General features: G+C 34.3%; 1 protein-coding gene across 2 annotated transcripts in view; it reads left to right on the top strand.

Annotated features, from left to right (window-relative positions):
* The window catches only part of CWC27 (CWC27 spliceosome associated cyclophilin), a 104,024-nt gene that overhangs the window by 65,358 nt on the left and 22,564 nt on the right, over positions 1-16,102 (top strand). Inside the window, exons 11-12 of one of the 2 annotated variants that reach the window (XM_026717199.2) lie at positions 9,865-9,968; positions 15,429-15,535. In XM_026717199.2, coding sequence (XP_026572984.1) covers positions 9,865-9,968; positions 15,429-15,535 — 211 coding nt within the window. Of the gene's footprint in view, positions 1-9,864; positions 9,969-15,425; positions 15,536-16,102 lie in introns of both variants that reach the window. The other variant, XM_026717192.2, reaches the window with a different exon arrangement.

Below are 16,102 nucleotides of genomic sequence, written 5' to 3'. Positions count from 1 at the left end.
GGAGCAAACACCAGCTTCCATTTGTTTCTGGCGTCCATCTGCCAATTTCTTAGCCAGGTGAGCCTACATGCTGTTACAGATGAGGCCATGGCTCTGGAAGAAGTTTTGGCTGATGTGAGGGTGGCATTAGCTGTCGATTGAGCTGCAGCTAATATCTTATTTAAGTCCTGATGAATCCTGAGGTCCTCAGGTGGGATTCTACCATGCAGCTGCCGCAGTCATCCATTAAATAAGGTAGACTCAGACCCACTGGGGTGAGTGTACCCCCCAGGGACTCCCACTGCTTATTTTCTCCAGACAAACCTAATTCATTATAGAAAGAAAAAAGAAAGCACAGGTTCTATCTTTCTTAACGCTGTTGAAATGTGGGTAGTGCTTCATTTCCAAGAGGTTGTTTGATATTAATGGAAGCTTTACTATGTACCCCAAAAGGAAAGTCTACTTCTGAATTGTAGGTAAGTGAGGCGAGTTTGGAGCTATTCATGGATGAGGAAAATGCATTCTGCATATACTTGGGGGTATGTTTAACAAGACTTTGGCATTAATTTTATTATTAATATTGTTACAGCACAGATATACAGTAAATAGCAGAACTTTAGAAGATGTAGTTATAGAGAACAGGTGTATCTTATAGAGCCGTGGTAGCGCAATGTTTAGAATGCAGTACTGCAGGGCTCATTGCTCGCTCCAAGAGTTCAATACTGAGCAACTCAAGGTTGGCTCAATCTTCCATCCTTTCAAGGTTGGTAATATGAGGATCCAAATTGTTGGGGGAAATATGCTGATTCTGTAAACTGCTTAAAGAGGGCTGTAAAGCACTGTGAAGCAGTATATAAGTAAGTGCTATGCTATTACTATTGACCTTCCATAAAGTTTAGGATGGGTGGGTAGATCATTGTAGCTGAATATCTTGACTGTAACATATTTATGGGCAAGATGTTCAAAAATACCTTAAACATTCACTTTTCAGTGTTAAGTTATAGTGTTGCATCCCGTGAAGCAACATTTGAAAGAACAAAATAAAACCACAAGAAATGATTACCCACATGATTTAGCATACCTCTGAGAATAAATGCTCCAGTCTGGTTTACTGTGGCTGACTAAAGTACTGCAAGTCAATCTTGATATGAAACGAAAACCATTTTACGTAACTCTTATTTAGTCTGCCCCAAAAGAATTTATTTTGTTGAAGTTCAGCACGACTCTTAACAAGTTTGGTAAACCAACAAAATGATTTCATTTTGAAGAATTCTGCTAGCAGACTGCTGCATTCAACAAAGGCTGGCTTGTTTCACAGTGCGATTCTTCAAAACTTCTGGGCATCAGGCCCAGGCTTGGCCATTTACCTGTGTAATATATGACCAGGCAATCAGAAAAACAATGGAAGTAGGTTTGCCAATGTATAAAACTGGTTATCATGTATCTAACAGTTGAAAAACTGCAATTAAGGCATGTTATGTTTATTAAAGTGATAAAGATTTTATTTTTCCCTTTTTTTTGCCACTGTGCCTGACATTCCGTTGTTTTCCCCCCAAAAATGAATTCTTTCTTGTTTTTAATTAAATGCAGAAAAATAATGGGGTTCAGCATTTCTGGAGTAAAGAATATTAACTGATTCATAATATGGTGAAACCATATTATATAGATGAGCTTTACTTTGCAAATTAGCTATATCCCTCTTCAATCTACAGCATTCTACATTTTGTAAAGAATTGCCATTAAAAGAAATAAATTGTGTAGATTAGTTCTGAAATTAGCTCTTGGGGATGACTTTGCATTGAAACTGAGTAGTTCATTCAATTAATTTATACCTGCACCCTACTTTAATTATTTTAGGGTTGCTTTTATTGTCTTATTTCTGTAGGATACACTGAATGTGGAACATTTTTTCTGTGAAAAAAGATGCAGCAAGCCATTCACTAAGGAGGACTATAGGATAGGGTCAATTGGTGGTTGGTTAGACAACTTTGAATTTCTCTGTCTGTGTGCTTTACATTGTCTACAGAGGATGTGGTGACCTGTTGGACACCTGTATGACAGTTGTGAATAAATAAAAGTTGCTACCATTGTAAGGATAGAAGACATGAGAAGATAGTAATGACAGATGTTGCTTTTAGAAGGGAAAGTGAATGAGCACTCATTTTCCTTGCTTTCTAGCGTGTCTGTTTTTCAAATTCTTAGAGGTTCTGAGGAGAAATCAAATATTAGCTTAGTGTGAAGGAAGAATATGACATTTAGTTCTTAATACTGTGAAAGAAAGTTGGTTACTTGAGTAGCTCTATGAACTTTGCAACTTTAGTAGTAATTGCAGCTCCCCTATTCCAACTTCGCAAACTGGGAAGAATACAAGAACTTATCTTCAATAATAATATATGTGTCATAATAAGCCATGGTTTGAAGAATAAATGAGAAATGCTAGGTTCACACAACAAGCTTAGTTAAACCCAAACATTGTGTTATAGCTTTATGCGATATATGAATCCAGCTAAGTTTTAGAAGACAAATCCCAGTTATTTTGCACTTGGAATGCTTCTACTAAGATGAGAACACTTCCTGCAAGGCCAGAATGGCCCATTTTAATGTTGAGGCATTTTGAATATGAAATGTTTTGCACACCACTGCTGTGTATTCCCTGCTGAACTCTTGGAGAAAAGGAAGAATAAATCTAACAAATAATTACACACTTAGCATATTAAGCACACTTAGAATTTACAATAAATCAGATATGGACTATCTGTAGCCCTGTGGTTTTGAGCCTGCCTTGTAAATTTCAATGGCCAGAATTTTTTCCCATTTTGAGGCAAGAAACACATAAAACTTGGTGGAATTCCTAAAATTGTTTAAAGAAAGAAGAATGAGAAAACATATTTACTTTCTCTCTTAACAAGGGAAAAAATGAACTTTTTAAATAACAATGTTCATACCACTCTGTCTAATGTACCTTCCAAATGATTAATTTGGCCTTTCTTGCCTAATACTAGATACCAAAAGATGCAGAATAGCTCCAACATATATTTGGTAGATGACATTTAAAAGTGTCAGATCTGAGGTCGTGTTTTTATTCTCTCTTTTGGGTCTGATTAATGAATATTGAGCTGAAAAGTAGTAATTAGCTTACACTATCCAGCTACTTTTGTAATATAGCTGTGTATGAAAATTCTCTATGAATTGACTGAATAGTTGATTTGAGAATCAAGAAATCTCCTTTAAGTATTTGCATGTATTTGGTAGCGATAGATTGCACCTTTTTGCTATAGAACAAGGATGCCAAACTGGTGGCCCACGAGCCAGATGCATCAGGTGCAGGCCATGCCCATCCCTGCTTCATGAATGGAAACAATGTCGTGATAAATCACGTGATGGCAACGTGACGTGGTGAGTTTGACACCCGTACTATAGAAAAGTTTCCTGTATTGATATATGTGTAACTAAATTTTGAATAACATTCGTTTTATCACCTATGTCAGATTACCATTATCTTTCTGCCATTATTTCTAACATTGTGCTATGAAAAAAAGCTTTCATTGCATTACTTCAGTTGGATAAAGTAGATGAAAAGATGGGTGCCTAACCCCCTTTTTGTGCCTCATAGTGCAGAATATCTGGAATTAGACTCTAATGTGGGTTGACATAAAACCATGATGTTCATGGCAGCAGTGAAGATCTAGTGTCTTTTCCATTATTGCAGGCCCACAAAAAGGCTGAGCCTATACCCATCTACCCTTTCCAAGGCTATTGTTTAAGCAGATTTGGTATGTTTGTTATTAAGTCTGCAGACTGGAGAACATGAAGGGTATGCTGTTCAACACAGAATCATTTCCATCTGTTGTAAATTCTTGTCAGATGTTGGAAAACAGCAGGCAAAAGCTAATAGCAAGTGTTCTAACCAAGTACCAAGGAGAAGGTCTTTATTGTATAGATTCATATACTGCTGGAAATTAAGATGATTTTTTTCAAGAATGCTTGCCTAGTTTATTATATATTTATTTTAAAATGTTTGGATCATCTTTTAAAAAGAGAATCTATTCCATGGAACGAACTGCGCAACTAATTTCACATACTGCAAGGTTTAGGGCTTTGTCTTGCCAAATGGCTTCCAATCCATGAAATAGCTCCCAGCAAGGCATTTTTTGAAATTTGAACGGTTTTGAAAAGTAGTCTGCAGTATTGTCCTGGAGGTATAAGACTTCATTTCCCTTCTGCACCCTGAAAAGACAGGAAAAAATCGGAGTGCTAGAAATAGTTGCAATATTACTTCAGAAAACTAGGCAATAATTATTATTCAAAGCCATAATTGCTGGAATAATAATTGCAGTGCTTTAAAAAAACTATCAGACATTTTAAAAACCTGAACACAAATTTTAAATGGCGAAATTAGAGATACTTTCATCAATACAAAATATTCTTTGAACAGGACCTATGTTTGACTGTAAAATGATAATGTAAGATGGTGAAGGGAAAATTGGTGCCCTCTAGATGTTTCAGGCTCTTGCCAATGAATCTTTATTATTTGCCATGCAAGTTAGGAGTATGATGAGCTGGGACAAAATATTAGGCACCAGGTTCCCTCATCCAAAAGAACCGGCATTCAGTATAGGTTTAGGAAGAAGGCTGTTGTGTCACAAACGTTTGCCTGGTTAAATTAGCCTTTGTTCCAAGCAGTGAATGTAGAATTGGATGAAAAACCCTAAATTCTTGACTTAGGCACAAAATAGCAATACATTAAGACTGTGTGCAATGACTGCATACAGACCTAATTTATTTTTATTTCTGCTATTAGCTCTCTTAAAAATTGGCTTCCTGAAAAAGTGGCCCAACAATGGATTTTGGAAAAGTAGTGTATTCTATAAAATTACAGGGAAATGGTACATTTATACCAGCAGTCAGATTACAGGTATTGTTAGTAGATAACACCTGCAAAAGTAATTTATATTGCTTTTGTTTTACATTGGCTTCCTAATTTCAGTAGAAAGAAGACTTGCCTCCAAGGATCGTTCTGAATCTTTGTTAATAAAACACTTAATGATGAAAAGCAAATAAAAGAAGTAATATTTATTTGCCAAATAGCAAAGACAAATACAATCTTCAAGTTCTAAAGTAAATCTTCTTAGCCTGCCAGTGAATCTGAACTAGTCAAAGGTGAGACCTGTTGAGTAAGACATTCTGTCAGCAGACAGCTAGTAGAGATAATAAAGTCTGAAGCTATGAATATTAGGAGGATTGGGTTAGGGAGAGGTTTCATGCCCCAATCTGCTGAAGTCAGCCAAATGCACAACCTTGGTGGCAAATCTCTGTTAAGTGTGATAGGCAGGTAATGTAAAATGTTCAGCAACTTTTGCGGGATTTTGGTGTGAAATCTTAGCAATCCAGTTTCTGGGTTTATATTTTTGCTCACTTTAGTGTAGAATTTATTTGTGGGATCTCTTTGAGACAAATCTAGTTTTGGAGTGGCATAAGCTTTGCTCTACAATCTCTGTACCCATTTGGTAGTCGTGTTGGTTGGATATGGCTATTTGAAACTCAGGAAAACTTGGAGAGGGATATATTTTATATATACTATATACTATTTTTGTTTTGTTATGTTTTCTGCATGAGTCGTGTCAAGAAAAAACATTAAAATATGCAGTAACAGCACTTTTTGAATAATCCAAAATACTTATACTGTGGGAAATAAATAAGGTCTGTTTTGTAAAAATGTAAAAGCAATATACACAATAAGCAAGAATTTGCTGTGGCACTTTTCTTAGAAACTTCACAAGATGCATACAAGGAAAGGATTTGGCAATTTTTATTCTTAGATAATGGTAAGGGTTTAATCTTGAATTCATTACAATAATCCAGAAAATAGTGAACAGTAGACATTACAAATGTATCAACACACATATTACAGCTCAAACACTATTTTTTACACTTAAACAAAATATTCGCAAATAAATAGCAATATAATATGCTTCTTTTTCCCCAGGTAAAAGCCTCTGTCAATGGATGAGTTTTTATTAAAATAACAAATAAGATATTAAGATAGCCAGTGTGGTGTGGTAATTAAGATGTTGGATGGTACTGGTGAGACCCAGCTTTAAGTTTGCTGTCAGTCGTGTTTGTTGGTTAACTCTGAGCAAATTGTACTCTTTCAGCCCAATCGATATCAAAGAGCTTTTATCAATGAAAAATGGGAGAAAAAAGCACTGCGTACAAGAGTTCCTGATAAAAAGACAGCAGAGGTAGTATTCCACAAGTTCTGACCAGTTCTGGAGAACCGGTAGTGGAAATTTTGAGTAGTTCGGAGAAGTTGATTAAATCAATCATTTAAAACTCTACTGAACAATAGTTTAGTTTCACAACAGACACAAGTTTTCCAGTTAATTAATAATTATTTCTGCTATGTTTTAACTAGTAAGAAATGATTGCCTCCATTATTAAATTCTTATTATCATTTTATTTTCATATAATTATCAGTCTGTGAACTATATTTTCACGTGATTAATTTGTTCAGGGTAGAGGACATTATCTTTTAATTTTTGCACGTGCTGATGACTATAAAGAAAAAAGTCCAAGCTTTTCTTTCATGACATTTATCCTAAAATATTCACCTCTTAATCATGATTCCCTTTGCTTTAGTATTTCCAATAATAAAACAGTTCCGAGGAAAATACAATGAAATGTATAATGCTCAGAAGTTCCTGACTACATTTTTCCAATGTTTGTGCATTTAATGAAATATAGTTGAACTGGAATGATATATCCGATATATTGGTTTTGTACATTATGTTTGAGAGTGGTAAGTTAAATTTTTATGTATATACCTATACATTCTCAGTACAGAGGTTAATTTTTATAATCAACAGTCCCTGACTACCATCTCTGCTACTGGAGCAGGAATATACAAATCAAGTAGGTTCTTGAAAGGGGAAATGGGATAATAGTTAAGAAATTATTCTCTTCCAACATCTCAGCCCAGGAACACACTTGACTGGGGTATTTGTACAGTTAACAATCTATTCATCTTCCCAACATCTACATTTAGTTAAATAATTTTTAAAGGAAAGTATTTGTAGAGTTAATAATCAGTTTCCTGTACACCAGGTATGATTTTGATAGGGGAAATGAGTTAATAGTTAAGTGGCTTCTCTTACAACATCCCAAATTGAGAACACACTTGACTTAATTGTTTGTGCAGTTAATAACTGCTTCATCTTCCCAGGATCTATATTTACTTAATTAAATTAAAAGAAGAAAATATATTTGTATAGCTGATAATCAATATGAACTTTCTCTCCTAGTTAAACTATGAGTCCTATTGAAGGTATACTTGAAATAATAATAACCAAATATTCTTATTGTCTCAGAAACATCAAGCTTCAAAAGAGTGTACTAAACCCACTGATTAAATCAAGTAACATTTAATTGTTCTGCACAAAATATTAATTGCATGACAAATCATGAAGAACAGTCCCCCAAAATAAAAACACAACATTGTCAATAGCTACAATTTCAATTTTGGATAATTTTCAGGAAGAATTTAAGCAGGTAATTAACATTACAGTCCAATCAATGACATCTTAACATACAGGTAGTCTTTGACTTATAACAATTCATTTAATGACAATTCAAAGTTATAATGGCTCTGACTTATGACCATTTTTCAGTTACAATCTTTGCAGTAACCCCATGATCATGTGATCAAAATTTGACACTTAGCAACTGACTCATATTTATGACTGCTGTGTCCCAAGGTCATGTGATCATCTTTTGTGACCTGACAAGGAAAAACAAGGGGAAAGCCAGATTCACTTAAAAAATGGACTACTGACTTAACAATTGCAGTGATTCACGTAACAACTGAGGCAAGAAAGGTGGTAAAAACAGGGCAAAACTCATTTAACAAATGTCTCACTTAGCAGTACCAATTTTGGGCTCCATCATAGTCATAAGTCAAGGAGTTACCTGTACTTAATTGAGGTTGGTGCAAGCAGAATGAATTGAAAAATCACCATTTTCTATTTGAGTTGTGCTGTAAATACTTAATAAGAGTAAATCTACACTAATCTACAATATTTTCAAATCTATAATATTTGTAGATATGCAAATGTTGCAGTCAGCATTCTAAGAAAGAATGTTGGGAGTGCTGACATTTTGTTGAGATATTGGGACCTCCTCAGAGAAATGCAATTTCAGTGATTTCCTGTGGCTGGGGAGTGAGTGGTTTAAAGTCTGTGTCAATAAATCCACAGTGCTGTTTCACACCCACAAAGAAAAAGCAATGTTATCATGCATATGCAGTCACATGTATGCTTATTCAGAAGAAAAACCCATTTGAGTTCAGTTTGGCTTATTCCCCTAGTAAAATACACATAGAGCTTGCAGCATTAGATTTCTACCCAGCATTTTTTTCTTTTTGCCTAGACTGCTTAGTGACATCTCTTTTTATTCCTGAAAGTTATTATTTTGCCTCTTTGGTAATTAATAAAATATGCCCCTGATGTCATCTAAGGATAACATAACTTCTTATAAGTATTAAGTTTCAAATAAAATAAGAAATGCAAATCTTTTGTTTAAGTCTCATTTTGTCATTGTTGCTTTTATTTATTAAAATGAAGTTGAATTACCATTATGAAAACTTAGAGCAAATAGTTACAGTCAGAGCTAATCCTGGAATGTGCTGTGTTAGCTTAACCCCAGAGCACTGACAATGCCCTTTAATGCATCTATTATTTCAGATTTGGCTGCCTGCTCTTGAGTAATGCTCTTTAACTCTATAGTGGTAAATTCTGAATGAAATATCCCTGGATGTGAGGTCATTAGTTTACCTATAGAAGATCCCAGCATAGAATAGAGGACAATACAGAAGCCTCTCTATTGTATCCAACAAAATACCCTGGGGTTAACAGGATAGCTTCCCCATCATACCTGTATCCCTTCACTTTATAGCTTTTGTTGATTTTTTAAAATTGACTTTAAATACTGCTTTCTGTCAGATTTCATAGACTAGTTTGTAAATTCAAATATGTATACATACTGAAACCTTGGAGAACTTTGCACTAGAAAACAACTCTTAGTATTGGAAAGTAAAAGAGAGAACAAAATGATCACATAGTTTAAACATACATAAAATTTAAACTAAAAACATGACAGGTGATGATGAAGTGAAGACAATTTATTAAATGTATATGCCACCTGAGATTGCTGTTGCTATTTTTTTATTTGGTGCTAAAAGTTCATCTTTATTTATGAAAAACAAAGGCCTTTTCCTTTGGTTTTCTTGGTAATCACTAGGAAATTTTACTTCTCAATTTGGTTATTTGTAAATGAATTTTGGAATTGGAGTGCCAGACCATTTTATAAAAAAATCTTTGGAGCTATTGCAACCTATAATCCAAGGTTATCTTTCTAGGGGCAGATGTAAGAGGCATTCAGAGTATCCACTGGGAAATACTTATTAGTGTGTTTGATGATAATCCTATATTTAAGTAATGTGTTAAGTAGTCAATTCATAGGGATCAAAATGAAAGGTGTTCTAATGGTGATTGTAATCTACCAGAACAGTTGCTTGGTTGCTTCAGTTTAAAGAAGCAGCTGAAAAATTTTACTGTCTGGGATTTAGTGAAGTTCAGAACCTTTTATAATGTCCAGTTAAGATGTTTTCTTTAATTAATAGTTTGATTTACTGTTATATTGGAGTTTCTGCCTATACAATTTTTGAAATTGTGTAGGATGAAGACAGTTGACTTCAGTCAAACCTGACAGAATCTAATTATGATTATCATGTCTGAATACAGATTCATCAACTATTAATTTTGTGTCTATTTTCCTCTAACTTTATTTTTTTAAAGAAAATTGAATTTAACTAAATATTGTTCTGTGCAGTGAGGAACTACGGAAGGAAGTTCGCCAGTTGAAACGTGAACTAATAAAGGCAAAGCAAAAGAAAGAAGAAAATCCCTCAAAAGTGAAAGAGGATCAGTTTGAAGGTAATGATGAAGCAAAGTATCACTTCTTGCAATAGTATTCTAATAAATAGAATATATTTTTCTATAAAGCATGATGTTAAGCTATTAAGAAATATTGTTCAACTTTGTCTAATAAAAGCTAATTTTAATGCTGGTTTTCCCAACAGCTTATTCTATATGAGTTAGGTAAACTGAGTTTTGCCTGCCTAGAATTGTAGGTTTCAACAAACATGTATTAGCAGGGGAAGAGGAGAAAATTCTGTTAATTAAGTAATGATAGCTATCACTATGCTTTCAAACCCCTTAGGAGAGCATAACATTCTCATTTCTACTTAATCTGACTTCTTGTTCATCAGTAGCATGCTGGTACAGATAAGCCCAATTGTTTCCACTTTGCTTATTCCTTCATGCAGAAAGTAAAAACAGCAGGCCAGTTTTATACTAGTTTTTACAGGTTTACATATTTTGATCTGTTGCATCAAGAATATAGATCCTGGATATTATAGTAATAATTATGATAATGTATCTCTTCCTGATTTTGTTTGAGTAAAAAGAAAACTATAAGAATAAGCTCTACGCATTTTCACAGGGGAAACCTTTACCTTTATGTTCACAGTAAACCTAAAGAAGCCATTAACATTGTTATTATAGTTATATGTCTAACACATTGACATTATACAAGTAAACAATAAAGACTGGTGATCTTGTGCTATAGGAGGCAAGAAAAAAGGGGTATTCCAGCAGATACACATAGACTATAGTGTCTACCAAATCCAATGGAAATAGATACATGAAAAAGATAGAAACACTTCTATCATTTGAATTCTTAAGAAGCTAAAAAGGGACATTTCTGGCAACCAGCGGAAGAGAATGCCCAAAAGCACCGTATTGGATTATAAGCAAGAGAAATAAGGTTTAGTAAAGTAGTGGTGGTTCCAGGGTTCATGAGGGATTCTTCTCCAGTTATTTTGGCAATTCAGCTGGAATATCTGTTAACACTGGGCACAAATTCAATAGCACAGCCTTTTCCCATTTATGTACAGTAGTGAGGATATACTTGTTTTATTCTGTTTTTTTCTTCTTGTAATGGCTTGCCATAAATTAGTCTCAACTGCTTTGTTGACCTGGTTGATCCAAAATATGGTAGATTTATTTGTTTGCTTAGAAACCCCTCTAAATTATATTCCTAAACCATTCTTCTTGTGGCTTAGAATACAAGTGTTTGATTCAAATTAGCATCCAATAAAGCTGAATCCTATACAAATGAAGCTTTAAACAAATGTTCTATTCCTTAGTCAATTCCCCTTTTTTGTGCATTATCAAAACAACATCTCTGTGATGAATTGCAAAAATGTAGGGCAAAAGCAATTTGAGTTTTGGGAATAAAGACAAAGAGTAAAATTCAGCATTTGTAAAATCATCAGTTTTCATAACCTACTCTAGGCTGTGTGTGGGAGTGTGGGTGTATAGGTGTGTTGTGTGTATGGACCTGTGTTTATTCCAAGCTTCTCTCATATATACTTTTTTTTTCTGCCATCCATTTTCTATGTTTCAACAAAATCTGAGGAGAACTACCAACAGGTTTGAATATTGAGCAACATTTTCAGTTATTGTGTCTTACTATATTATGTCCATGAAAGACATAGAATGCTGTCTGTACAATTTATTGAAAGATAAAGTCAGAGATGCGGTGTCTTTTGGAGATGATCAAAGATAGGTGAGAAAGACAGAGAGGTCCCTCAACAAATTTTATTGATACTATTAAAAAAAGCTTGCCTTTTATCTCATACATATTTACAACGTTGGCTCCTGGCCACTTTTCTTGGTTTGCACCAAAATCAGAGCTGACTTGTTTATTCAAGCACAACCCCTGAAATTTGGGGAAATATTCCATAATCCATTAGATTGTGGAATAAAGCCCTGCAAATTGCATTTTTGTGTTCCCCGTATTCATATTACTTATAAGAATGTTTCAATGCCATCTTTAACCAGAACAAAGCATTCAGAATAATCTTTGTTAGCTGCGAGACTGTTTGTTATTCATACATTGGATTACTGCAATAATAGCAATAATCATTGCTATAGTTATAGAATGATAAATATCTGGATGCAAGTCTAATTTCATGCCAAATAACTGAAATGCTGCTTTCTTATTTTACAGCTTCCTTCCCCAAGCTCTGTTTTTATGGTAAAACCATTGTCCTGGTTTAAACATGCCAATTAATATATGGCGATCTATGCAGTTGCACAACCATCTACAAATATTTTAATGTAATAAGATGACTTACTCTTTTCAGTTATATATATTTTATGACTGCACATCCTGATACATTGTCTAAGTTTCTGCCATTAATTCTGCTATTGAGTTTGCATTTTATGAGTCCCTCGACTTCAAAGTCACTGTGATACATTTTAAAACTAAACATAATAGTATTTTTCCTAACAATCATGGTGTATTATTTCTTTGTTGTTGTTTTTTAAAGAAAATATTCTTGGGCCAGCAATAATTTCAGATTTTCTTTGTGGAAAAGAGTTGGCACTGCTTCACTACTTGTCAGCACTGTCCAATTAAATTATTACATATATGATGTGTATGTGAGGAAAACAAGTGCCTGAGGGCAGATCACAATCTGTCTATTAGATGCAAGCATATAGTACATGTTGTTACTGCTACTTGGTTACCATATTTTAGCCCATCAATAATGTCCTTCCTTTGAAATATGTCTGTTGTATAGAACACGGTTGCATTCTTACCCATAAAACTAGGAAGTAACAATGTTGTTAATTTTTTTAAAATATCTTAGGCAGTGCAAATATTTTAGAAGCAGCTTTAATTTCTACATTTCCATAGCAGTTAACTTAGAGATCAGAGCAGCAGAAATTCAAGTGCCAACAGTTTTTAAATATTTTGACACCTAATTTTATATTAGGAGGAGGAACTGTACTTCTCACTGTTGTATTCATTTTTGGTTTTCTCAGGTAAAATAACAGGATTAAACAGGAAAGCTGTCAATAGTTATTACTGAACATTAGATTGCAATAGTCTGTAGCTAAAAAGGCAAGCCCTGAAGGCAGCATCATTCAACAACCTGTAGACTAATCTTGGGCACTAAATAAAAGACTAATTTAGCTTAAGATAAAGTATCACTAAAAGCAGGAAATCTCATCTTGCAGATAAAGGAAGAAGGAAACATTTGTTTCTTATATGCATGATCTAGTGCTGGTTTTAATGTAACCATGTGATTTCCTTTTAAGTACTTATCACCCTTTTTAAATGAATTGCATTATATTACATTTGCATTTTTCTTATTTTTTTTAAATTTAGTTCCTGTGTGTGTATTATTGAACAATGACCTGTAGAGTGTACTAGATTAGAGAACTTTATCTTAAATATAATCATCACTTAGGGGACTCTTATTCAACCTTTAATTTAAGGTCTTTACATATTATCTCATTGATTTTGTTTGTACTGATAGTATCTAGCTGACAGACTACGTTAAACTTTTGTTACTATCTTTTCTTGCTTAGCAACTCCAATTTGGTAATTTCTGCTAACTGGCTGGCGAAGGGAACATTCTGTCTGCTGTTTAGAAATATTTAGACTATTTTCTCTAATAAGTCAAAACAACCTCTATTTAAGAAAAAAAAGAAAAAAAATGATTCAGCTAAAACAGCGAAAACAATTTCATAGCACCAGAACAAAGTCATTAAAACATTTGTCAATACTTCTTTAAATAAAAGTGCTTTTGAGGCTCATGAAAAATTGGCAAGTAGAGCATATAAAAGAATAGAGGATGGATTCTAAAATCTTCATAAGTGGAATGTACTTCAATTTGGATTAAAACCTGTTTTAGGATAGAAATACATTTGGAAACAAAAGTTAGCCTGTTAGATCAACACCATTGACTGAGTAGCTGCGTTTAAAAAAAACTTCTATACTGCCTCCCTGACTGGAGTTTGGATGATTCTTAGTTACAGAAGGTATTATTATACCAAGCTGGTAGCATTGGGAGATTTTACTAAGCTTCATTATTTGACTGCCTTGGGAGTGGTCTTAAGGGCAAATAGAAGTCTTAAGTCATTATTTATTCTCTTCATAACCATCCAACTCAATGAGCAAAAAATATTACTAGTAATATTACATAGTGCATATATTCCCTTCATTCCACCATGTATATCTATGTATATATTTCTATCTTGATAAAACATGAATGTAAAACTCATATGTGGAAATTTGGGGCCGGTTTATTAGCTGAAATTGTACTCAAGTCAGACAATCTGTACCACAGTTTGGCTGTTTGGCAAAGTTTTAGTGAAGTGTATCTCGTCCTCCAGTTTCCCTTTCCTTTTGAGCAGCACATATTTATCTTGGTGTGTAAATAGCATGTGAAAAAGATCTTGAAAGTAGGGCAAAAAAATATTTCCTAGGGAACTCAACCTGCAGCTACATAATAGACCGAGAAAGAAGCTCAGAAGGGACTCTCCCTAGCTTCTCAGGCTAGAAAGAAAATAGTAGGAGATTTGGAGTGTCAGACTTGTGAGATTCTGTTAATGTAGATAATATAATAAAGTATTACACTTTATTATATTAGCAACAGTTGGATGTGTTTCCTCTTTGGCTGGGAGAGAGAGTGAGTATATATGTGTGTGTCTGTCTGCCTGCCTGCCGTCTCTGGATAATATTGTCCACAGAACATTAATGGTTGAATTATTCTAGAAGTTCTAAATCAATAATGACTGTCTTTACCCTGATTGCATTCATTTGTTAATTGCCTGGATTTCAGTTTGTCAGATGCTTGTCCACCCCAAGGATAAAACACCCAGACACAAACTGATCAATATGTTATATGCAGTTCAGTGCTTTGAGACATGTACAGGTCTGTGCATTGGAGAAACAAAACAACCTCTTCATAAAAATGTATGGCACAATATAGGAGATCAAATCCATCAGGACAAGATTCGGCAGTCAATCTGCATTTGAAAGACAAAGGTCACTCTTTTGAAGGCAGCAAAGATGATATTTTGGACAGGGAGGACTGTTGTTTTGAAAGAGGGATCAAAGGTGCCATCTACATTAAGATTGAACAACTCTCTTTCAACAGAAGGAGAAAGATCTGATAGCATCTATCTCCTATTTACAAAACAATCCTTTCAACAGTTCCAAGAAGGTCCCACACCCATTGGCATTATTCAGGTGACCCTGAGTACACAGATAAACCTCCAAGTGGCCTCTAAGACTTTCAGAAAGAATGCAAATGAGTAGATAAGGAGTATAAATCCTATCATCCTCCACCATTTGATCAGATCTGAAGAAGCTTCTTGGATAAGAAGCTAAACATCTTCAGGAAAAAAAAGTCCAATTGCCTTTTGAAAAAGCACCTTTGGGACTAAGATGTATATGTAAAATGACTAATGTAAACTTAAGTATCACAATTATGTTTGAATAAAATGTGTGTTTTCTTTGGTTTCTAAATGGAGAAGAGGAAGCTGCTCCAAACAGCATTGTTGCAGAATATCTTGAAGAAAAGAAGAAATATGAAGAATTGAGGAAGCAGCAACCAAAGAAAGGAACTTCTCGTGAAGAACAGGTAAGTGCTATAGTTACTCAAAAAGAACAAAGACGTTCATTTAAGATCATATTCCATCTTCAAAAAAAGAATAGACAGAACCAAATTATTTAACTCCATTTCTACATTCACAGAAATATCTAAGACAAGTTTGTTATTTTACATTATGGAGGAGGGGGAAAGAGGGGTTTAGTTTTATTTCATCTTTTTCTTTAGAATTTAATTTGTGTGCTGAATGCTTACATTAATTTTAAAGCATATTAACAAATCTATAGGCTTGACGCCAAGCAGAATAGTGAGAGCAGAAGGCTGGAATTATTTGTTATACTTTTTAAACAGTATACTGCATCTTCACAGAGCTATATTCAAAACTTGTTTTATAGCTAGTGAAGGTGTTTTAGTAGAAGTCTACCTCTTTCAAAGCACACTCTAATGATTGCTGGTTTATAGACTCACGCTCAGTTCCTTCTTTTTGGATGTGTTTTGTTTGTGGTAATAAATTATCTTTCAGTGACAGACACAGTCACTTTCATCTCTGCAGCAGTGAGGGGCACCTTCTGAATACATGAGCCCTTGCTGGGAATATTT

Source organism: Pseudonaja textilis, chromosome 2 (genome assembly GCF_049901715.1).
Source record: "Pseudonaja textilis isolate UNSWEBS1 chromosome 2, rPseTex1.2, whole genome shotgun sequence".
Taxonomy (NCBI): Eukaryota; Metazoa; Chordata; class Lepidosauria; order Squamata; family Elapidae; genus Pseudonaja; species Pseudonaja textilis.
Note: the sequence above shows the minus strand (reverse complement) of the source record. Positions and strands in the feature narration are given on the sequence as shown.